The 24,349-nt window shown below is 45.7% G+C and overlaps 1 protein-coding gene across 1 annotated transcript in view; it reads right to left on the bottom strand.

Moving 5' to 3' along the window:
* The window catches only part of LOC126183285 (Down syndrome cell adhesion molecule-like protein Dscam2), a 194,555-nt gene that overhangs the window by 84,061 nt on the left and 86,145 nt on the right, over nucleotides 1-24,349 (bottom strand). Inside the window, exon 9 of the mRNA XM_049925116.1 lies at nucleotides 5,455-5,553. Coding sequence (XP_049781073.1) covers nucleotides 5,455-5,553 — 99 coding nt within the window. The remainder of the gene's footprint in view (nucleotides 1-5,454; nucleotides 5,554-24,349) is intronic.

Here is a 24,349-nt window from a genome sequence, read left to right as displayed (position 1 = left end):
TGGCAGACTCCAGGCACACCAGATTATCTACAGCAGAGCGGCCCTTACAGAACCCACCCTGAGACGGAGCCAGAAGGCCCCGAGACTCAAGTATCCAAGTCAACCTCCGGCTCACCATGTGTTCGAGCAACTTGCAAAGAACGTTGTTGAGGCTAATGGGGTGGTAGCTGTCTACCTCCAGGAGGTTCTTGCCATGTTTAAACACAGGGATTATGATGCTTTCCCACCACTGTGACGGGAACTCACCCTCAACCCAGATATGGTTGAAAAGGTCTAGGAGGCATCACTGGCAGTCCACCGAAAGATGTTTGAGCATCTGACAGTGGATGCAATCTGGCCAGGGAGCCATATCAGGGCAAGCAGCTAGGGCACTTTGGAATTCCCACTCACTGAATGGAGCATTGTACGATTCAGGGTGGTGCGTGTGAAATGAAATGCTCCGACGTTTCGACCACTCTTTCAGGGAGCGGAAGGCCAGCGGGTAATTTGTAGAAGCAGAACTCTGAGCAAAATGCTCTGTTAAGTGGTTTGCAATTGTGTCAGAGTCAGTACAGATCGCTCCATTCAGTGAAAGTGCAGGTACGCTGATGGGGTCCAATAGCAATAGAGACGCTTAATCTTTGCCCAAACCTGCAATGGAGAGGTACAGAGGCCAATGGTGGAGACGTACCATTTCCAGTACTCCTGCTTGCATTGGTGAATGAAGCGGTGGGCTCGCACATGGAGCCGTTTAAAGGCAATGAGGTGTTCCAATGAGGGATGCTGCTTGTGACACTGGAGGGCCCGCCTGTGATCTTTAATCACCTCAGCAATCTTGGGTGACCACCAAGGCACAGTCTGCCACTGAGGGGACCCAAAAGAACAGGGAATGGAAAATTCTGCGGCAGTAACGATGCCTGTGGTGACTGGGTGAACCACCACATCAATGGTGTCAGTGGAAAGAGGCCCAATAGTGGCAATGGAGGTGAACAAGTCCCAGTCAGCCTTATTTATAGCCTATTGGCAGGGGCGCCCAGAAGTGCAATGCTGTGGCAGTGACAGAAAGATCAGAAAGTGGTCACTACCGCAGAAGTTGTCATGCATACTCCATTGGACAGATGGTAATAGGCTAGGGCTGCAGATCGAATGCTCGATGGGTGAGTTTGTGCCATGCGCCACACCGAAATATGTGAAGGCACCATTATTTAAAAGAGAATTGAACTGTGCCAACACGTGTTCAATGACGCTGCCCCGGCCTGTTGCCACTGATCTACCCCACAGAGGGTTATGGGTGTTGAAGTCACCCAGTAACAGAAAAGGTGGCGGCAGTTGCACTATCAGTGCAGCCAAGACATGCTGTGGGGCATCACCATCCAGTAGAGATATAGACTGCAGATAGTAACAGCCTGAGGCGTCCACACCCAAACAGCGACAGCCTCTAAGGGTGTTTGTAGAGGGACACACTCACTGTAAAGACAGTGAAGGGCATAGATGCAGACGCCACCAGACACTCTATCATATGCAGCCCAGTTCTTATAATAACCCCGATAGCCATGGAGGTCAGGGGTTTACATCGCCGGAAACAAAGTTTCCTGAATAGCAATGCAGAGGAAAGAGTGAAGTAGTCGGAGGTCAGCAAGATGGTGGAAAAACCGCTGCAGTTCCACTGGAGGATGACATTGTTCATGGTCAAGAAAGGCGTGAAGGGACCAAGGACACAGATTACGCTGCTGGGTCACCTGCTGCCACCGATTGAGTACCTATGCGAATGACATCCATTGTGTCTGAGGGTCTGCCTCAATCTAGTTCCTCAGCGGATGCCAGAATCTCTACCTTGTCCTCAGATGCAGAACTTGTAGGTTGTGGTGGGGTGGGTGCCATCACAAGTTCCTTGGTCTTAGAGGTCTTCTTCTTGGACTTTTCTCACTGCTTCTTGGGTTTCACTGGCCAGGAGGGCTTCACTGATTCAGTCTCCAGGAAGGAGGAGGATTGTGAAGCCCTACAACCAGCTGCTTGTGGGCACTTATGCCATTGTCAGGTGTCATTCTTCCACTTGTGGAATCCTGGGAAGGGAGGGGCCCAAGGGACCCCTTGTGAGTGAGAGCAGCCGAAGAAGTTGGACGCTTCTCCAGCTTAGACGCGGGGACAGATGTCCCGATGGGACGGGGGTGGAGGGGAGGGGGTTTGCTCCCAAGGTAGGTGGTGCGGAAGCAACAGGGTGGGTAGTGCCCCCCATGGTTGAGGGGGCATGTGGAGTTGTACTGCTCAGGGAGCCAACTGGAATTCGCTGAACTGATGGGGCTACCATGGTTGTTGTAGCGGCGGCATATGAGGAAGTCATTCGCACAGGATGGAGTCATTCGTATTTCCTCATAGCCTCAGTATAGGTCAGTCAGTCCAGGGTCTTATAATCCATGACTTTCCACTCTTTCTGTAAGATCCTGCAGTCTGGCGAGCTAGGTGAATGATGCTCTCTGCAGCTGACACAGATGGCAGGCAGGGCACATGGAGTATTGGGATGTGATGGGCATCTGCAATCTCAACATGTGAGGCTGAAAGTACAGCGGGAAGAGATATGGGCAATCTTCCACTTAAAGCAGCACGTCGGGGGAGGGATATAGGGCTTGACATCACAGCGGCAGACCATCACCTTGACCTTCTCCGGTATGTATCACCCTCGAGTCATTCGTATTTCCTCATAGCCTCAGTATAGGTCAGTCAGTCCAGGGTCTTATATTCCATGACTTTCCACTCTTTCTGTAAGATCCTGCAGTCTGGCGAGCTAGGTGAATGATGCTCTCTGCAGCTGACACAGATGGCAGGCAGGGCACATGGAGTATTGGGATGTGATGGGCATCTGCAATCTCAACATGTGAGGCTGGAAGTACAGCGAGAAGACATATGGCCAAACTTCCACTTAAAGCACCACGTCGGGGGAGGGATATAGGGCTTGACATCACAGCGGCAGACCATCACCTTGACCTTCTCCGGTATGTATCACCCTTGAAGTCCAAGATGAAGTCACTGGTAGCAATGTGATTATCCTAGCACCATGTCAGGGGAGGGATATAGGGCTTGATATCACAGCGGCAGACCATCACCTTGACCTTCTCCGGTATGTATCACCTTCGAAGTCCAAGATGAAGGCACTGGTAGCAATGTGAGTATCCTTCGGACCCCGATTAACGTGCCAGACAAAATGAACACCTCGACGCTCTAAACTGGCGTGCAGCTCGTCATAAGACTGCAAAAGAAGGTCCTTATGGAAAATAATACCCTGGACCATATTTAAACTCTTATGGGGTGTGATGGTGACTGAAACATCTCCCAGTTGTCACAAGCAAGTAACCTTCGTGACTGGGCAGAGGACGTCATTTTTATCAATACTGACCTAGAGCGCATTTTGGACAAGCCCTCCACCTCCCCAAACTTGTCCTCTAAATACTCTACAAAGAACTGAGGCTTCGTTGACATGCAAGACTCCCCATCAGCTCTCATACAAACTAGGAAACAGGGTGAATAAATGTTGATGCCATCCTGAGCCTTCCACTCCTCGCACGGTGTGGCCAGGGAAGGGAACGATTTGGGATCATATTTCTGAGCATTGAATTGAGCCCGAGAATGTTTAGAGACTGCTGGTGGCTGGCCACCAGCAAGAAATGATGTACCATGCTTCATTGCAGGTCATCTGCCCTGATGCCACCCACTGCAACCAAGTGTCCTCCCCACGGGTGCCACCCAGCCTCAGCAAGGGCCACCTGGCAGGATGGCCACTGCCAGGAGTCCTGATGCCCCAGGGTGATAGGCACCTACTTTTTGGCATATGTGGGGAGTTAATGGCACAGGCATCAGCAGGGCGATCCCTGTGTTGTCAGGGGGCTACAGCCAACAGTGTACGTGGTGGCCCCACCACAACGGACTGGCTACCGTGCTGGATATTAGGTGCAAGGAAGTCCATGGTCATCGTCTTCGCAGAAAGCAACACTGCACAGTGCATGGTGGATATCACACACAGGAATGTATCCTCACCCAAGGGATGGAGAACGAGCGGGACTGCAATGCGATGATGAGAAAGCTGGCTAAAGGTTTCAATGCATGATGAACACAATGCACCACGTAAGGCACCCTTCCCCAGTGGGCTCACTCTTCAGAAAATTTTGAAAGATGGAGGTCAAACCCGAGAGGGGACCATCACGTAAAAGCCAAAATTGTGTGAGACTCCTTTTAGTCGCACCTTACAACAGGCAGAAATACTGCGGGCCTATTCTTATCTCCGAACTTTATGGGGGGGGGGGGGGGGCTGAAAGAAAAGGAAGACTGATTGCTGTGCTCCATCATTTTGGAAACATAATAAAGAGGTCAGTTTGTGTACAAAATCCTGCACGGGCAACACTTTTACAATAATGGTCAGCTATAGAGGCAGCATGGCTCAATATTTCTGCAGGAGACTTCCAACAACTTAGTGAGTCCATGGCACATTGAGTTGCTGCACTACACTGGGCAGAAGGAGTCTGACACAATATTAGGAGGTATCCCACAACTTCTGTCACCTTAGTGTATATATCCTAATGTGACATGTTTCTCACAGACTCATGGTTCATCTGTACACAGTGTGCATGTTGATGGTGGATCACCTAAGACATCTGATGATTGCCTCTGTCACAATGGAATGCTTTTAAGTCCCTACTTTTTTACCAGGACATTCCAGCTTCTTTTTAAGAATGTTGCCTATTGGTCTGAAAGCTGTAGCCCATCATAGTATCATATTGTGGTTGTGAGCTGTGTAATTAAAATGAAGATGAAATATCACACAGCACACAGCATTTATGACAAAGGAATTGTATGCGAACATGCAACATTCTACAGTTCACTGTTCTATTGCTAATAGAATGGTGTACAGCCTCAACATGAATGACATACATGCCATTTCTATCCCACCACTGACAATAGTGTACCAGTCAAAAAAAGTCTGCTTCCTGTAGGCCACCATGTAAAAACCTGTGTCATTATTTGTAAATTATAGGAATAAATACTTCTTTCATCAGATATTGGAATTTAACTGCAGCAATATTTGTAAGTGTGGTCTAGTTTGGTGCAACTTCTGACACCTCACACCACCACTCTCCCTTTGTATTCATTTACCACTTTGTTTAGACATTTTTTGCTATAGGTCCTCAGCACTGTAGTAAGTGTTGTTTATTCTGCAACTTCTTACAACACATCTTCTAATGTATGCTTTCAATATACCAAAACCCCAGTGAACAAGATTAATAAATACTATAAATAATTAATAGTCTTAATTTTCATAAGTATAGAGCATCATAATGATTATCATAACTAATGCAATATGTAACATTTTTTTAGTCTGATTGAAGTTTCTTAGTTGTGTGTCAGAGAGAAATCTTCACTGCAAAAACTAGTTATAAGTACTTCTAGTTTAGATACATTTTAATAAAACTGTGTGATTTTACTTACCTTGAACAATGTTATTAATTTCCAAAGAAATGTTCCAATGAAGCAGAATGCTTGAAATGCTTCTGGAAGTAACTCGTAGATCACTTGGTGTGGGCGGAACTGAGAAAAACATATCATGCTTACTGACAGCTTCGCATGTAAAGATCCTTACAACAAAAATTAGAGATTGTAATTATGAAACATGAGTGTATTATGGCAACTGTATCTTTAATTTCATTAAAAATAGTTTATTCATTATTCATGTAGCTTGTGAATGTCTCACAATTGAGATTTTTTCATATTACACATGCATTTCCTGTAAGCTAATAGCTTGAGAGCGGGTAATTGATTATTTCCATTATTGCACACAGTGTGCAATCCACCTCTTGACATCTTGATTGCATTCACAACCTTTCAGAGAGTGGTCCTTTCCTGGGCTTTCCTGTATGTTACGGTCCCTTTTTTTGTCAGATTTAGCACAAAGACCAAGTATTAACAGTTTTTCTTGAGATGCAGAGAGTATGAGAAAGCCTTAAACTCAAGTTCAACAAAATCTGTACTAACACCTTTCAAGAAAAAGGATACTGATTCAACCTACATTAGCATGCTAAAAAATGCAGATATGATCACTGCCACTTCCAACACACTTTATCAAGAGCACACCGCCTTCAGGCCACAAGTGGCCCATCGGGACCATCCGAGCGCCGTGTCATCCTCAGTTGAGGATGTGGATAAAATAGTACAAAATTCAGAATTGAGAAAGGAATTGGTCAGAGAGAGTCTATGTCACCAAAAAAATTCTCAGCAACCCCAGAAGTAGTTTTTGGATCCCTGAAGTGAGGAATTGAAAAGACAAACTGTTGTTATGGTATATTCCTGAACCTTCATCTTGCTGAAGACTGCTCCTACTGCAGATAAATGTGAAAACTGAATGTAAGGGTTTGACAGATCAAGATTTAATGTAGGCCTGAAAATCAATTACAACAATACTACAACAGTTTATAACCACCATAGATGAGGGCACAAATAGAATTTCCCCGAAGGCTGCAATATTTACTTGCAACTGGGCATCCTCTGTGCAATGGTCAAAATTCTGTAAAATTACTAACTGACTCTTTCAATACAAAAACATCCACTGTAATGAAAGATAATCTTCCAGTTAAACTTCAGCCTTTGTCAGGGTCAAAATCACAACAGAAGGCTCACCTCCAAGCAAAGCAAGTTTGTTGAACCAGCTATGCCTTGATCAGAAATGTGATGTCACGTGTATCCAAGAAACACACAGAGGAAACTGTTAACTATGCCCCGGGATCATTGGTTTGTCTCTCATCGCTGAGAGCTCCCATTGACAATGTGGGAGTTCAGTATTTGCACAACTGGATATTAAGATTATACTCACTGATGTCAGAGAAGGAAACAACTTACAGATCACCACTGTTGAACTTTCTGTTATTTCCTCTTTATACAAATCTCCAGGTAACATATTCGGTTTTGATGTCCTTAAATGAAAATTTCAACAGTCATAGTACTGTATGGGAATATAATGATGACAATGAAAACTGTGAACATGTTTGCCATTGGGCAGACACCTATTAATTAACATTAATTCGTGGCAACAAACGGCCTGCATTGTTAAATTTGCAGCAGACAGATGTGCGACTACAATCCTGACCTTTAATTTGTTGATGATAACATTGCTGAAGAATATGATAAGACCATATGCACTCCCATCCCAAATACCCAACATCAGGCAATAATATGTTCATGTATATTGGAAACAGACCACAGGTAGCACCATTCCACCTAAGGTTTAACTTCAGAATGACTAATTAGGAGAAACTGAAAGTCATATTGGATCAGAAGATAATTGAACTAGACCCTACACCTAAGTCCCATGATTAACTTGTTGAAATAATACAGAGATACTCACACATGAGTATTCTTGAGTTTGCAAAATCCGTTATACACTCCTGGAAATTGAAATAAGAACACCGTGAATTCATTGTCCCAGGAAGGGGAAACTTTATTGACACATTCCTGGGGTCAGATACATCACATGATCACACTGACAGAACCACAGGCACATAGACACAGGCAACAGAGCATGCACAATGTCGGCACTAGTACAGTGTATATCCACCTTTCGCAGCAATGCAGGCTGCTATTCTCCCATGGAGACGATCGTAGAGATGCTGGATGTAGTCCTGTGGAACGGCTTGCCATGCCATTTCCACCTGGTCCTCAGTTGGACCAGCATTCGTGCTGGACGTGCAGACTGTGTGAGACGACACTTCATCCAGTCCCAAACATGCTCAATGGGGGACAGATCCGGAGATCTTGCTGGCCAGGGTAGTTGACTTACACCTTCTAGAGCACGTTGGGTGGCACGGGATACATGCGGACGTGCATTGTCCTGTTGGAACAGCAAGTTCCCTTGCCGGTCTAGGAATGGTAGAACGATGGGTTCGATGACGGTTTGGATGTACCGTGCACTATTCAGTGTCCCCTCGACGATCACCAGTGGTGTACGGCCAGTGTAGGAGATCGCTCCCCACACCATGATGCCGGGTGTTGGCCCTGTGTGCCTCGGTCGTATGCAGTCCTGATTGTGGCGCTCACCTGCACGGCACCAAACACGCATACGACCATCATTGGCACCAAGGCAGAAGAGACTCTCATCGCTGAAGATGACACGTCTCCATTCGTCCCTCCATTCACACCTGTCGCGACACCACTGGAGGCGGGCTGCACGTTTTGGGGCGTGAGCAGAAGACGGCCTAACGGTGTGCGGGACCGTAGCCCAGCTTCATGGAGACGGTTGCGAATGGTCTTCGCTGATACCCCAGGAGCAACAGTGTCCCTAATTTGCTGGGAAGTGGCGGTGCGGTCCCCTACGGCACTGCGTAGGATCCTACGGTCTTGGCGTGCATCCGTGCGTCGCTGCGGTCCGGTCCCAGGTCGACGGGCACGTGCACATTCCGCCGACCACTGGCGACAACATCGATGTACTGTGGAGACCTCACGCCCCACGTGTTGAGCAATTCGGCGGTACGTCCACCCGGCCTCCCGCATGCCCACTATACGCCCTCGCTCAAAGTCCGTCAACTGCACATACGGTTCACGTCCACGTTGTTGCGGCATGCTACCAGTGTTAAAGACTGCGATGGAGCTCCGTATGCCACAGCAAACTGGCTGACACTGACGGCGGCGGTGCACAAATGCTGCGCAGCTAGCGCCATTCGACGGCCAACACCGCGGTTCCTGGTGTGTCCGCTGTGCCGTGCGTGTGATCATTGCTTGTACAGCCCTCTCGCAGTGTCCGGAGCAAGTATTGACACCGGTGTCAATGTGTTCTTTTTTCCATTTCCAGGAGTGTATATAGGGATTGGAGTATCTTAAACCTTTCAAGGAAACAATTCTAGGTGACTAACACCTTAACAAACTTAATCACTAAGGTCAAGTTAGAGAAGTGAATAGAACTAATGGAAGAACTGGAGATACCCAGAAGCAGTAAAAAAACATAGGGACTGCTGAAGAGATTAAATAATGGTCCAGCTAAGAAATCTGTACACACCAACATTTCTGCGGATCAGATAGTTATTACTTTGCTTAAAAATGGTAAATGAGACAATCATATGCATAAGTCTTCAACTAATATATGTAGATCTCTGGAAGAGGAACTGAGTGACCTTTCTCAACCATTTGCCCAAGAAGAACTGAAGAGGGCAATATCAGGTGCTAAAAGTGGTAAAGCTGCTGGCTTAGATGACACAAGAGTCAAACAAATAAAACATTTTGGTTAAAAAACATATTATAGCTCCTATGTGTCTTCAACATTTGTCTCAGTTACGGAAATTTTGTGTAGTTGCGATTCTGAAACTTGGCAAGCGTATTGAAGAAACAAGTAGTTACAGATTAATGTCTCTTCTACATCATATCTGCAAGATTTTTGAACTAATGACCCATAATGGACTCTTAGATGCAACTGAACCCTTCTTAATCCCCAGCATGCTGGATTTAGTCTGGGTAATGACTGTACACCACAGGTATCAAATCTAATCCAGCATATTGAAAGTGATTTTGAGACAAGAAAGGTCACTAGGGTAGCATTTATTGATCTGACAGTACCTTATAACACAGAAAACCATCAACTGCTTCTGCAAAATGTGCTTGGAATAGCTAAAGATTACCACCTTACATGAATGATTCAAGATCTGTTTCAAAATAGAAGGTTTACCATACACTTTAAAGGTCTGCACAGTCAATGGATTACCATAGGGCAATGTTTTGGCTTATCTGTTATTTTAATATTTATATCAATGATCAACCCCAGCATAATAACAAATGAACTTTCATCTATGTTGATAATCGCATCCTCCCTTCTCACTGAGACACCTTTAAACAGGTGGAAACAAATCTAAACACTGTGTTGGAGAAGTTAGATAAATGCCAATGTAAGAACCTGTGAAAGCCAAATCCAACCAAGGCATAAGTGTGAACATTCCATCTGAGTAACAGACATGTCCTCCGAAATCTCTGAGTGCTTAGAGAGCACTGCAGCTGGAAAACAGTTTCTCACACACATATCGTGGCATCACTATTGACTGTACATTGACTTTCAGGCAGCAGTGTTTGAATGTAAAACAAAAAGTATCTGCAAGAAACAATAAACTTCACAAAATTATGGGAACATCCTGGGGTGCAGCAGCAAAAGCAGTTAAGATTACAGCTTTACATTTCGTCCTACAGCAGGTAAATATGTTTGTCCTATTGGGTATTTTATGGTCTGCATTGGTGTGGCAACATTGCTGCACTACACTTTCATCATGGGTACTTCATGGGCCAATGACAGCTTGGATCAAAACCTCATGACAGGAAACAACAACTCACCATGTGAGTCAGTCCATGGGAAGCAGAAAGTCTTAACCCTCATAGAGATGGGCACAGGAATAGCTCAGCACACACCAAGTGTGGGCAGCTGTTGACTGAGCTCTCAGTAACAACACTCAACATGATGCACAAGGTGGGATCTGCAGTAGCTGAACTTGGTGTCAGCTCTAGCCAACTTGGCTTAATGTCACATACCTCTACCAGTGGGTCTGCCCATACTAGGCACTATGTGCAACCCCATGGCAGGCCTCTGCACTATTCCACAGCACCACTCAGACCAACTTATTTGACTCCATTGGGATGTCCACTGGTGGGGTACTAAAGGTACAATCCTGAACATGCTAAACAAGAGGATATCATTCTTAATGAGTCATTTAGGCTCGTTATCAGATGTCTGAACCTACACCATCAGATAAACTCTGCCATTTAGTTAGAACTCACTGTAGACATCAATGTGAAGTAGCTGCAGGCAGACAAAGGTATACAATATCCACCTCTGATAAACACCCATTATACAGTCACCATCCTACTCCTTCAAGACTGACATCCAGGGAAAGTTTCATAAGGCCAACAGACAATCCTTGCCAAAAGATGTGTTATCAATTATCTATGAGGAATATGAGGTCTGAACAACATTGGAGTACACCTTTGGAAAATTTATCTGCTGGTTTTTATGAATAATGGCCCTTGTGGAAAACTGAACAAGCTCAGAACAGGGTAAAAAAAAAAAAAAAAAAATACAGAAATGAGGTTACTCCACATAATCACACTTTGTGACTGTGGAGTTCAATAAACTATGGAGCACTTATGCCAATGTAGACTATGTCCTCCAAGAATTTCCATTGTTGACTTGATGTCTGCAAGCTCTTAAGACATAGTGATTGCCAAACAATGAGCTAAAGTTGCTTACACAAACACCTTCATCTTTTGTGTCAACATTCATTTAATGTATTCTTCAAAGTCCATAGTAGTATTACTTTATAAGTGACTGTGACTGGAGTTCAACAAACTATAGCAGTGAAGACTACATCCTGCAAAATGAATTACTGTCTTCAAATTTTAAATTAGCACTTACTATATAGGTGCTATTTCTACATCTACACCCACATTCTGCAAAACACTGTGAGGAGCATAGCAGAGGGTATGTCCCGTTGCACCAGTTATTAAAAAATGGTTCAAATGGCTCTGAGCACTATGGGACTCAACTGCTGAGGTCATTAGTCCCCTAGAACTTAGAACTAGTTAAACCTAACTAACCTAAGGACATCACAAACATCCATGCCCAAGGCAGAATTCGAACCTGCGACCGTAGCGGTCTTGCGGTTCCAGACTGCAGCGCCTTTAACCGCACGGCCACTTCGGCCGGCTCACCAGTTATTAGGTCTTCTTGTTCCATTCATGTATGGAGCATGGGACCAATGACTCAATGACTGTTTAAATGCCCCTTTGAGAACTTTAATGAATCTAATCTTGTCCACATCACCCCTACCGGAGTGATACATAGGGATTTATATCATATCCATAGAGTAATCATTTAAGCTTCTTCTTGAAACTTTGGAAGTAGGCTTTCTCAAAACTTTGGAAGTAGGCTTTCTCTCGATAGTATTTCATCTATCTTCAAGTGTCAGCAAGTTTAGTTTTTTCAGAATCTCTGTGACACTCTCCCATTGGTTTACAAACCCTGTGACCATTTGTATTTCCGTTCTCTGTGTATGTTCAGTATCCCCTTTAGTCCTTTTTTCTACCATTCCCATGAGTGATTTTTAAGCCATTTCCTTAGTAGACTGTTTGCATTTACCTAGCATTGTGCCAATAAACCAATGTGATAATTTATCTTTACCAAGTGTTGTATATGTATTTTTATGTACCTTACATGCTGAAGTTGGATGATTTTGACACAAATAAATAAATACCAACATATCAAAACAAAATTGTATAGATTATAATACTTTAGGCTGGACACTGATCATTTCAATGAGGAAACTGGTCAGGTATCACACTATGCACTGCCTGTTACTGTGGATTGGGTTGTTTACTAGCATTTTTTATACTCAGATGACAGCATATATAATTTTTAATTTGAATATCCTCATTGATATCTATACTTGCACAATATTATAATATTTGTTTATATTTTTATTGTTAGCAAAGAAAAGAAGCAGTTTTAGCAAACCATGATTACAACCACATTTGCCATATCCAAATGTTCAAAACTAATACAGTGTACTGCAAAGCAATTTAAATATGAACAGTATTCAATATACTTTGATAATGACCAGAACTTCCAAATGAAATCTAAAAAGCCACATTAGCAGTTCCAGTATATTAATGAAATGTAATTTAATGAAATAAATAACTTACAAATTTGCTTATTTACAAAAGCAACTACCTTCTTTGAATTTGTAGCTCATCAGAAATTTTAGGTGATGGAGTATGCTGAATGCATTTTATATCTTATTAAACTTGCTAGATTATTTTGTTTCTGAAATATGAAATATTTAAATTGTGTCACAATTCAGAATTTATAAAATTGTTTATATCAGAATTCTGGTTGGATTTTTTACACTATTATTATAACTCCAACACTTTTCAGACAAAAACAAACTTACAGCATAAATTTGACATGTAAGGGGTGATCAAAAGTCTGTACAGCCCATAATTGATATGCCAATCAGGCAAAATTTCCATCAGCACTACGGAAATCATCACACAGATACACCTGGTTGAAGCTACCTGCTTGGTAAAACAAAGTGGAATGCCACATGAAGAAGTCCATACCTGCCTGCTGCACATCCTTGTCAGGCAGGAATCAACAACCATTTGAGGCTGTTCTTAAGGAACTGAAGGGGTGAAATCACATGGGGAGAGATCAGGTCTATAAGGTGGTTGCTCAAGCATCTCCTACTTGATCAATAGATAGGCTGGCCTTTGAGATCGGCCCGTGTCTTGCGTTGAACTGCGACCAGTGTGGAATTTGGCACACCATTCCACAATGGTAGTATTTGACAGACTTGCTGTCCCATATGCATTCTTCATTCTCTGATTGACGTCTACCATTTTTTTTTTTAAGTCAAGGAAATAATAACAGCACATTGGTTCTGTTTGGACATATTTGGTAATAATGTTGCCATAGTTAACATTTCTGCATGTACAGCACACATGTCAGAAAGTCGCAATAATCCTTTGCCTAGATGTTAGTACTGATATACTCACATCAGAGTCATGCTATGTTGCATATACACTACAGCAAAGCCCTAAAAGGGAAACTTTTTGATCACCACTTCTAATTAATGATCATTACATAAATATATATAATTAGTACATGAAAATCATCAACATCTGTTCTGTTTTTATCATAAATATTGTTTTCTATTTATTATCTGCATAAGTAGAGTAAAATGTAATCACTCATTTGATCTTGGGAGTAAGTCCTCCATATTGGATACTTTGACATTAAGTGGGAGTTGGCTTCTTAATGCTAGCAGAGACAGATGTAGTTTTGCAGAACTTGTCTATGTCAAGGTATTATGCAGTTGGGGTGTCTGTTGTGAAAGGCATTGATACATTGAGTCAAACTGAGTATGCTTGTGAAATCAAATATTAATCATTAAATACGGCCATCGTTTTTACGTGTAATCATTTTTATGTGTAACATCATATGAACCTGATACAATATAACTGCACAAAACAGAATATGATCCTCGAGCAATGAACTACACAGTTTCAACACCTACGAGAGTGCTGTTACTCAAGATATGTAAAATAGTTTGCAATCACATGATGTTGTATCTGCGAACCCTACCGAATGGCACGCGCGCCCTGCTGTCGCATCGCTTGCCACAGTTTCCCATTGCGACCGCCGGCAGTGCATGGCGTTGCCGCCGACCGAAGACGTTGCGTCATTGCTGAGCTGGGGCCCACAGCGCCCTCTGGCTACATGATATAACAGGAGTGCTGGCCTCAAGTCAGCAGTTTTGCAGAGAGATCGTTGCAGTCGTCAGTGCCGTTGTTCGTTGTCTGGTTAGCTAGCTTGCTGTGTGAGTCAGTATTGTATAATGACTTAGGCCACAAATCAAGAATATTCTCCGGACATTAATTGGAACTGTATCTACGGTACACTCTTCACTGTCAATAAAGCTAAGTAACTGTTTTATACTAACTGGCGCTTATTTGTCACTAATCGTTTTCCTGCAACCAGATTTTAGTCACAACCTGGTCACGTCCTATCCATATCCAAATTATGGTTGCCATGCCCAGGCAGCCATAAAAGTGGCGCCGAGGATTTTGGTTTTGCTGAGCAGTAGGTGGACTCTGCCTCCTACCACTGTTGTCAATCCCGCTTGCCTCAACATTTGCTATCATTTGCGAACCATTTGCTAATTGCTTCTTGCTTGCGCCTAACCAAAACTAACCGAATTTCTTGTGGACATTTTCGGATTTCAGTGTGGAGCACTTCGCACCTTTGTTTTGTTTATTGGTATCTTGCTCTGAACAGTTGCATTGTACTAACATGGCTACTCCCACGCATCCACACCAGGCTCCTCCCAATCTGGCGCAAGCATCTACTACCTCCACAGTCACTCTTGAACAGATTTTGCTTTTGCAGATGAAGCAGATGACTCAACTTTTGTCCGGCATGCAGCAACTAATAAGAGCGCAGCAGCATCAATGACGCCTACTGCATTCGGCCCCACAGACTGACCAACCTGCACGCCACAGTTCAGAGCCCTCAATCAGGATGAAGAAACAGGGAATGAATATCTAGCTCTATTTGAGGCACACATGGCGACTCATCAGCACCCCGGTCAGCTAAAACTTGCTTTTCTATTGGTCTCCGCGGGTGTTAAAGTATACCGACTCCTAGAAAAGTTGTTTCCGGCCTCCCGCCCAGAACTTTTGCAATACGGACAGTGCATACAGGCTTTGTCACAATACTTTCTTTCGCTATCCTAGACAGCCAGGTAAAACCTACAAACAGTGTATTACTGACCTTAAAGGATTAACTCATGATTGTCTATTTACGTGTGACTGTGGTAAACTTTTTGCAGACACTATGATTCACGATGCCATCACTCAGAATGTGCAGGACATACATGTTAGGGAGTAGATATAGCAGATCCCTGATCCCTCCCTCGATCAAGTTGTCACTATCTTGGAAAGTAGAGATGCATGTGAAAACGCTCAAAACAGTTTTGACTTGCCATCCATTTGTCGTGTGTCGAACAACACTAGTGTACGACATACCGACCATTATAGGGAAAAGTTGCCATGCACACCGTGGGTACACAAATGGCATGGTGGCAGTAGCTTGCATTCCCGCCAACAGCCTTTGCATCAAAACAAACAATTCGCTTCCTTGCGGGCACCTTTGAAATCATGCCCGCAGTGTAATGTGCGTCACAAACGCGAAAATTGTCCATTGCGTAACTATTCTTGCTACGTGTGTGGGAAGACTGGACATGTACAATCCGTGTGCCAACAGCATAAACTGAATACATTTGCTCCTTGTGCTTCTGGACATGCACATTCAGTCCATGTTATTGGCTCTATCGTCAACAGTGTTGAAAACAGTGTTTTAGCTAGTGACTTGTTCCGTAGTGTCAATGTCGTTAATAGTGGTAGTGTGTTGCCGCCCTCTGTGCACCGACGAGCTCACAAATTGTACTTTGACTTGCTCCTGGCTTTGCATCATGTGAAATTTCACTGATTAATAGCCGTGTGTATGAACTGCTAGGAAAGCCCTCTTCTCCGCTTACAGCATATAGCGGTGAGCGTATTTCAGTTCTTGGCACATGCTGTTTTCCAGCACAATACCATAACGTGACCAGGACAATTCAGTTGCATGTTGCAGCCGCACACTCATGCAAAAACATTTTTGGACTGGACTGCTTCGATTTGTTTGGACTCAGCATCCAAAACAATGTGTTAGCAATTAGTGATTGTCCTACTACTGATGCTGTTGTCCCCCTCTGTGATGAGTTCCCAGAATTGTTTAGCAGTGGCTTGGGCTGCATCCGTGACTATGTTGCACACATCATGCTCAAGGCAAGCACCCGGCCATGTTTTTGCAAAGCACGATTAGTGCCTCACGCATTGCGCGATCAAGTTGCAGCCGAACTCTGTTCCTTGCAAAATGACGGGGTGATTGCGCCCATAAGTGCTAGTCAGTGGGACTCCCCATTAGTTGTGTTGACGAAGCCCAATGGTTCCTTGCATCTGTGTGTGGACTTCAACAGTTCAGTGAATTAACAAACGATTGCAGGTAGCTGTCCTCTCCCTTGCCCGGAGGACTTGATGGACAAATTAGGCATGGGCAGACACTATTTCAAGATTGACTTGCGGGACGCATATTTGCAAATTCCTTTAGATGAACCATCCCAAGACATTTTTGTGATCAACACACACTTGGGTCTTTTTAAGTATTTACACCTCCCCTTTGGCAGCTCATCAGCTCCTGCTATTTTTCAGCGTTACTTGTCGCAACTGATTGCCAAAGTCCCTCTTTGCTCCAATTATCTGGACGTACTAAAGGTGAACACTTCCAGAATTTGCATCGCCTATTTTCAGTGTTGTCAGAGGCAGGCCTCAAAGTGAACAAAGACAAATGTGTGTTTTTTCGTACAGAAATAGAATATTTGGGACATGTAATCAACGCACAAGGTGTCCATCCATTGCAGTCACACAATTGTGCCATTGCCAACCTTCCTTCGCCTAAAAACTTGTCCGAATTGCAATCTATGTTGGGCAAGATTATCTATTATCATCGGTTCATCCCCAGTGCTACACAAATAGCTGCGCCGTTGCACAGATTACACCAGCGCAACGTTCCGTTTGTGTGGTCGGGTGAATGCCAAGCGGCATTTCAGAAATTGAAAAACGCCCTCTTGAGTGCTCGTTGCCTAGTCCATTTCGATCCCACTCAAACAGTTGTGCTTGCTGTGGACACTTCATCCTAAGGTATAGGTGCTGTGTTGTCGCATCGTGTTGGATCTGCTGATAGACCAATAGCTTTTGCTTCTAAATTGCTTACTGTCCCACAACAAAACTATTCGCAAATTGAAAGAGAAGCCTTCGCAATCATATATGGGGTCACGAAGTTCCACGACTTTTTGTATGGCCGAAAAATTTTTCTGGTGATGGACCATACAGTCTTCAGTCATTGATCCATCCTGCCAAGCCAGTCCACCCCCTCACCCCCCCCCCATCCCTGTATGACTCAGAAGCTCCAACGGTGGGCTTTGTTATTGCCGAATTATCAGTATGAAATTGCCTATCGCCCCACTTTTCGCTATTACAATGCGGATCTGTTGTCTCGTTTGCAAATGGCCCATGACAATGCTTTTGATGAGTCAAACATTGCATGTTGTCACATCGATTCCCATGACAGTAACGTGGTCACTCGTTTTCCTCTGGATTTCCGCAAAATTGCACAGGCCACAGCTTTGGACTTGGACTTGGGAGAACTTTTGCATTTGGTGTGCACCACCTGGCCCCGTTTGCCAAAGGACTTTGCAAACCCCGTCATGTGCCATTATTTTGCTCAACACCACGACCTGTCAGTGCAACATGGTATTTTGCTACTTCGCTCTCAGTCTGGACAGACTCGGGTAGTTACTCCACAGTCTTTGCGGCATGAAGTTTTGATGGTGCTACATCAGGGCCACTGGGGAATGGTATGTGGTGTCACAGCCAGACACCACACTTGCTAGGTGGTAGCCTTTAAATCGGCCGCGGTCTGCTAGTATACGTCGGACCCGCGTGTCGCCACTGTCAGTGATTGCAGACCGAGCGCCGCCACACGGCAGGTCTAGAGACACTTCCTAGCACTCGCCCCAGTTGTACAGCCGACTTTGCTAGCGATGCTACACTAACAAATACGCTCTCATTTGCCGAGACGATAGTTAGCATAGTCTTCAGCTACGTCATTTGCTACGACCTAGCAAGGCACCATGACCAGTTTATATTGAGATTATATAATGTATCAACAAGAGCGATGTTCTCCAATTATGGATTAAAGTTAAGTATTCCAGCAACTACGTTATTTTCTTACTACTTTACTGTTCCAGACCTCACGCCAGTCTGCGTGAGCTTAACGCGTGCATTTCGGCCTCCTTTAGCAACACGGTGTTGGCTCTTCTGCCAACACACCCCATGTCGACGAGCTAAATCGCGTTTGTACCAATTGCTGCACTAATTTACTTGTGTCATGGCTTCGCCACAATCTCCAGATGTACTGTCCAAATTTTATCGCTTGCAGAATCAGCAGACGCAGGCCTTGCTGGATGCCCTTGGACAGCTCGTCCAGGGTCAACGTGCAATGCAGCCGCCGCTCCACCGCTACCGCAGCCACAACACGCAGTTGCACCGCCTTTTCGTCCTTTTGATGCGGCACTGGAAAGTGGTCACGCCAATTTGCATTCCATCTTGCCGCCTACAGAATTCAAGGTAACGAGTGGCAGCCTTATCTCCTTTCCTCAGTAGGTGTGTCCACCTACCGTGTGATAGTGAAATTGTTTCCCCGACGCGACGTAGCAACTCTGTCCTACGAAGAAATTTTGTCTGCATTAGATGCATATTTCAAAGACTCAGTTAATGTAGTTGCAAAAAGGTGTACGTTCTTTCGTACAAAACGTACGGCTGGTCAAACTAATTGGGAGTGGGTTGCAACTTTGCAAGGCCTTACTAGGGATTGTGCCTTTGAGTGTGAATGTGGACTCCCTTATTCAGATACTATGGTGCGTGATGCAATTGCACAGAACGTTTCTGATGCTCGTATACGGGAACAGATTTTGAAACTAGTCAATCCCTCCCTTCAACAAGTGATGGACATATTGGATCGGCAGACACACTTGACTTTGCTCAGGAATCATTTGCCACTTCCCCAGCAGTGTGTCACGTTAACCGGCCCGCTGGGCGAGCTGCACGGAACTGTAAACAGCCCTTGCGCCCGTCCGCGCAGCCATGTGTGCCGCGCAAGCACGCCACTGCAGGGCTAAAATCATGTCCGCGGTGTGCAACTAGACATTCACGTGGAAATTGCCCGTCACGCCAAGCTATTTGCTTTTTCTGTAATAAAAAAGGACATGTTCAAAGTGTTTGCCAGAAAAAGCTCTGATCGGACACTCACAACCATTCCCGGCCCTTTTCTTCGCGCCGGAATCGAACCAAGAATACTCAGGCTCGTGAACCTTCGCCCATGGAAATTCATGTAGTAAATGCCACTCCGCCCAGTGCTGCTCTCTCTAACAGTGCCTGTGTTCGTCCCACAAAACGTGTGCGTCGACATCGCCGGAAATCCCGTCATGTCGCCAGTGATTCTGTACCTGAATCTGTTCACGTTGCACGAGACAGTCGCTCTTTTCGTCAGCAGGACAATAAACTTTTTGTAGACTTGGACTTTAGCGGCACAGTGATACCGTTTCAGCTCGATACCGGAGCTGCAGTTTCACTACTCAATCACGACAGGCCGGCCGGAGTGGTCATGCGGTTCTAGGTGCTACAGTCTGGAGCCGAGCGACCGCTACGGTCGCAGGTTCGAATCCTGCCTCGGGCATGGATGTGTGTGATGTCCTTAGGTTAGTTAGGTTTAATTAGTTCTAAGTTCTAGGCGACTGATGACCTCAGAAGTTAAGTCGCATAGTGCTCAGAGCCAGCCAGCCAATCACGACACATACAAACAACTGGGCAAACCTCCGTTGCATGCCACAAATGTTAAGCTAACTACATATTCAGGACAGCAGATCCCTGTGTTAGGACAGTGCAGTCTTCTTGCAACATAGAAGGGACAAACAAAACTTGTGTCATTTTACTTCCTTCGTTCATCTTCTGCAGTGAACTCGTTTGGTTTAGATTTATTTCAGTTGTTTAACTTGTCTATAGTCAATCAGGTCCTATCAGTGAACCAGACTGTGCCTTCAGCCAGTGTTTCTCGTCTATGTGAAGAATTTGCAGACATCTTTGCATCGGGCCTTGGTTGCGCTAAGAACTATAAAGCACATTTGGAACTGAAAGTAAACACGCAACCGAAATTCTTCAGAGTGTGCAATGTTCCCCACGCATTGCGTGATGAGGTCGCAAGAACATTAAACGATTTAGAATCACAAGGTGTAATTGAACATGTGCAGGCTTCTCTCTGGGCATCACCCTTAGTAATTTTGCACAATCCTTCCGGAAAATTGAGACTTTGTGTGGACTTTAAGGCAACAGTGAATCCACAACTTGTGACTGCTACTTTTCCTTTACCCCGCCTGGAAGATCTTTTTGACAAAGTGTGCCCGGGTAAATATTTTTCGAAGTTGGACCTAGCAGATGCGTACTTGCAAATACCAGTGGACGAATTGGTGGTTAACACGCATCTTGGTTTGTACCGATTCAAACGACTGCCATTCGGGTGTGCATCCGCCCCTGCATTGTTTCAGCAATATTTACAAACTGTTTGTGCGTCGGTCCCTACTGCAGCAAACTATCTGGACGATATTCTGATCTCCGGAAAGACGGAAGACGAACATTTCGCCAACCTCCGAACATTATTTCAGGTCTTGCCACAAAATGGTCTTCGCTTGCGGAAGGACAAATGTGTGTTTTTTGCTCGTGATTTGCCATATCTGGGACATGTACTCAATGCCCAAGGCATACATCCCAGTCCAGAGCACCTTCGTGCCATACAAGACTTGCCTTCGCCACAGAATTTGAAGCAGCTACAGAGCGTGCTGGGTAAAATAAATTATTACCATCGCTATATCCCCCATGCCTCTTCCATTTCAGTACCGCTTCATCACTTACGCCGTAAAGGTGTTCCGTTCGTCTGGACGACGGAGTGCGAACGCGCCTTTCGCCAGTTGAAATCGGCGTTGCTTTCCAATACTTGCCTTACGCCATTTGACCCCCAGAAACCCCTTTTGTTGATGGTGGATGCATCGGATTTCGGGATCGGAGCTGTGCTTGCGCACAAAGATGGATCGCATGATCGCCCTATTGCCTTTGCGTCAAAATTGCTCTCGTCAGCGCAAAGAAATTATTCACAGATCGAGAAAGAAGCTTTGGCTCTCGTATTTGGTGTTACAAAGTTTCATGATTTCTTGTGTGGTCGTCACTTTACCATCGTCACGGGCCACAAACCTTTGACATCGCTTTTTCATCCGAACAAGCCTGTACCTCCACGTACAGCGCCGAAATTCATTCGCTGGTCTATTTTCCTCTCGCAGTACCGCTACGATATTTTGTATCGGTCCACTGCTAAGCATGGAAACGCCGATGCGTTGTCCCGTTTGCCTGTTGCCGAGGATAGAGCATTCGATTCCTCTGAACTTGCTTGCATGTTCATTGATGCGGAAACCGATGACGTGGTAGAATCGTTTCCAATTGATTTTCGTCGTGTAGCTGCAGCCACAGCTGCAGACCCTGTCCTTGCTACCGTTTTGCGTTTTGTTGCTACGCAATGGCCTTTGTCAAAGTCACGGATCGAGGATCCGTTGGTTCGCCGATTTTTTGCTCACAAGGAGACTTTTTGTACGACGTGGTGTTTTGCTGTTGCGTTCTGATAATGATCAGTCCAGGGTCGTGGTCCAACGTTCGTTACAGTCCTCTGTCTTAAAGCTTCTCCATCAAGGACATTGGGGTATAGTGAGAACGAAACAACTTGCTCGTCAGCACTGTACTTGGTTCGGAATCGATGCTGCGATTACGCATATGTGCTCTTCTTCCATGGCGTGTGCCGAACAACAATCCGCACCACCGCGGAAATTCTTTGCATGGCCGAAAGCCACTTCCCCTTGGCAACGCTTACACATAGATTTTGCTGGTCCATTCTGGAATGCTCGATGGTTGGTTGTTGTCGATTCATTCAGTAATTTTCCTTTTGTTGTCCGGATGTCTTCCACGACGTCATCTGCCACCATCCAAGCGTTATCCGCTATCTTTTGCATTGAAGGTCTTCCGCAGACTATTGTTTCCGACAATGGCCCACAATTCATGTCCACAGAATTTCAGTCATTCTGCAAGGCCAATGGTATTCAACATCTGACGTCCGCGCCGTTTTCGCCACAGTCAAACGGTGCTGCTGAACGCTTGGTCCGGACTTTCAAGTCATAGATGTTGAAGTTGAAAGAGTCGCATCCTCGGGAGGACGCGTTATTGCTCTTTTTGTCTTTGTATCGCTCTCAGCCCCGCGATGGTCACTCGCCGGCTGAGTTGCTTCATGGTCGCCCTCATCGCACATTGATGTCTTTGCTACATCCGCCGCATCAGGTTCCTGTGCAGCGGCAGCCACCTGCTTTTGCCCCAAGTGACGTTGTATACTATTGCAACTATCGCGGTTCACGGCGTTGGCTCGCAGGGCGCATTCTTCGCTGCCTCGGCCGCGCTATGTATCTGGATTTGGGGGCCTCTGGTGAGGTGAGTCGGCATCTCAATCAGCTGCACCTCTGTCGTCGCACGGGTTCTGCCCCTCCCCGTCTGCTTTCAGCGACGGTGCCGTCCGGTCAGCGCCCTGGGGACCCATCTACTGGCTCGCCTCAGCCCCAGGTGTTACCGACGCTACCTTCCATTTTGCCCCATGGCGACGTGCCGCCGCCTGTTCTCCCGCCGGCGACGCCCGCAGTGGACGCGTCGCTGCAACCGCCAGACGCCTCCCTGGGTCACGCGCCGCCGATCGCTTCCCATGACCAGTTGTCCTCCGCCATGGAATTCTTGCCCGCTCCGGACCATCTGTCGTATTCGCCCATCGGGTGCTCCGACCCGATGGAGGTCAACCCTTCGGCCCCTCCTGTCTCTCTAAGGGCGCATACACCGCATGTTGGCGTGCACCCTGGACTAGGTTTTCAGGCGTTTCCTAGCTCCTCTCGGACCGAATGGCCAGGTGTGGGTGGCACAGCCTCGCCTGTTGTTAGGCTCCTCACCTCGTCGCATACGTCAACATGGGGTCCTCCCCACGGCGGGCGGAAGCCTTATAATACAACTGTACGCCGATTTGTGGGGGAGGAATGTGGTGTCACCACCAGACACCACACTTGCTAGGTGGTAGCCTTTAAATCTGCCGCGGTCCGCTAGTATACGTCGGACCCGCGTGTCGCCACTGTCAGTGATTGCAGACCAAGCGCTGCCACACGGCAGGTCTAGAGACACTTCCTAGCACTCGCCCCAGTTGTACAGCCGACTTTGCTAGCGATGCTACACTGACAAATACGCTCTCATTTGCCGAGACGATAGTTAGCATAGCCTTCAGCTACGTCATTTGCTACGACCTAGCAAGGCACCATGACCAGTTTATTTTGAGATTATATAATGTATCAACAAGAGCGATGTTCTCCAATTATGGATTAAAGTTAAGTATTCCAGCAACTACGTCCATTTCTTACTAGACTCAACTACTTTACTGTTCCAGACCTCACGCCAGTCTGCGTGAGCTTAACGCGTGCATTTCGGCCTCCTTTAGCAACACGGTGTTGGCTCTTCTGCCAACACACCATGGTACACACTAAGCAACTTGCACGCATAGACAAGGATATTGAACAGTTAACCGCTCAGTGCAGTTCATGCATCGAACACCAGTTGGCCCCGCCCCAGACGTTTGCTCCTTGGCCCACACCCTCTGCGCCTTGGCAGTGTGTACACCTCAACTTTGCGGGTCCGTTCTGGGGTACTCTCTGGCTTTTAGTTGTGGATGCCTTTAGCAAGTTTTCTTTTGTCATTGCAATGAACAATATCACTACTCCGAGCACCACCCACACCCTTTTGTCCATCTTCTGCCTTGAAGGTTTACCTGAAGTGATTGTAACAGACAATGGTTCCTCTTTTGTTTTGCGTGACTTTGAACAGTTTTGCATTGCCAATGGGATTGTTCATCTCACAAGTGCTCCTTTCCACCCTCAGCCCAATGGCGAGGCTGAGTGGTTTGTCCATACTTTTAAACAACAGGTGAGCAAACTTCGCGCCACCCACACGAGAGACCAAGCTTTGCTCGCATTCCTTTCATCTTATCGTTCACAGCCTCGCGATGGCCCGTCACTGGCAGAGTTGTTTCATGGCC

Source organism: Schistocerca cancellata, chromosome 4 (genome assembly GCF_023864275.1).
Source record: "Schistocerca cancellata isolate TAMUIC-IGC-003103 chromosome 4, iqSchCanc2.1, whole genome shotgun sequence".
Classification (NCBI taxonomy): Eukaryota; Metazoa; Arthropoda; class Insecta; order Orthoptera; family Acrididae; genus Schistocerca; species Schistocerca cancellata.
The sequence above is the reverse complement of the archived record's forward strand: the minus strand, read 5'-3'. Positions and strand labels throughout refer to the sequence as shown.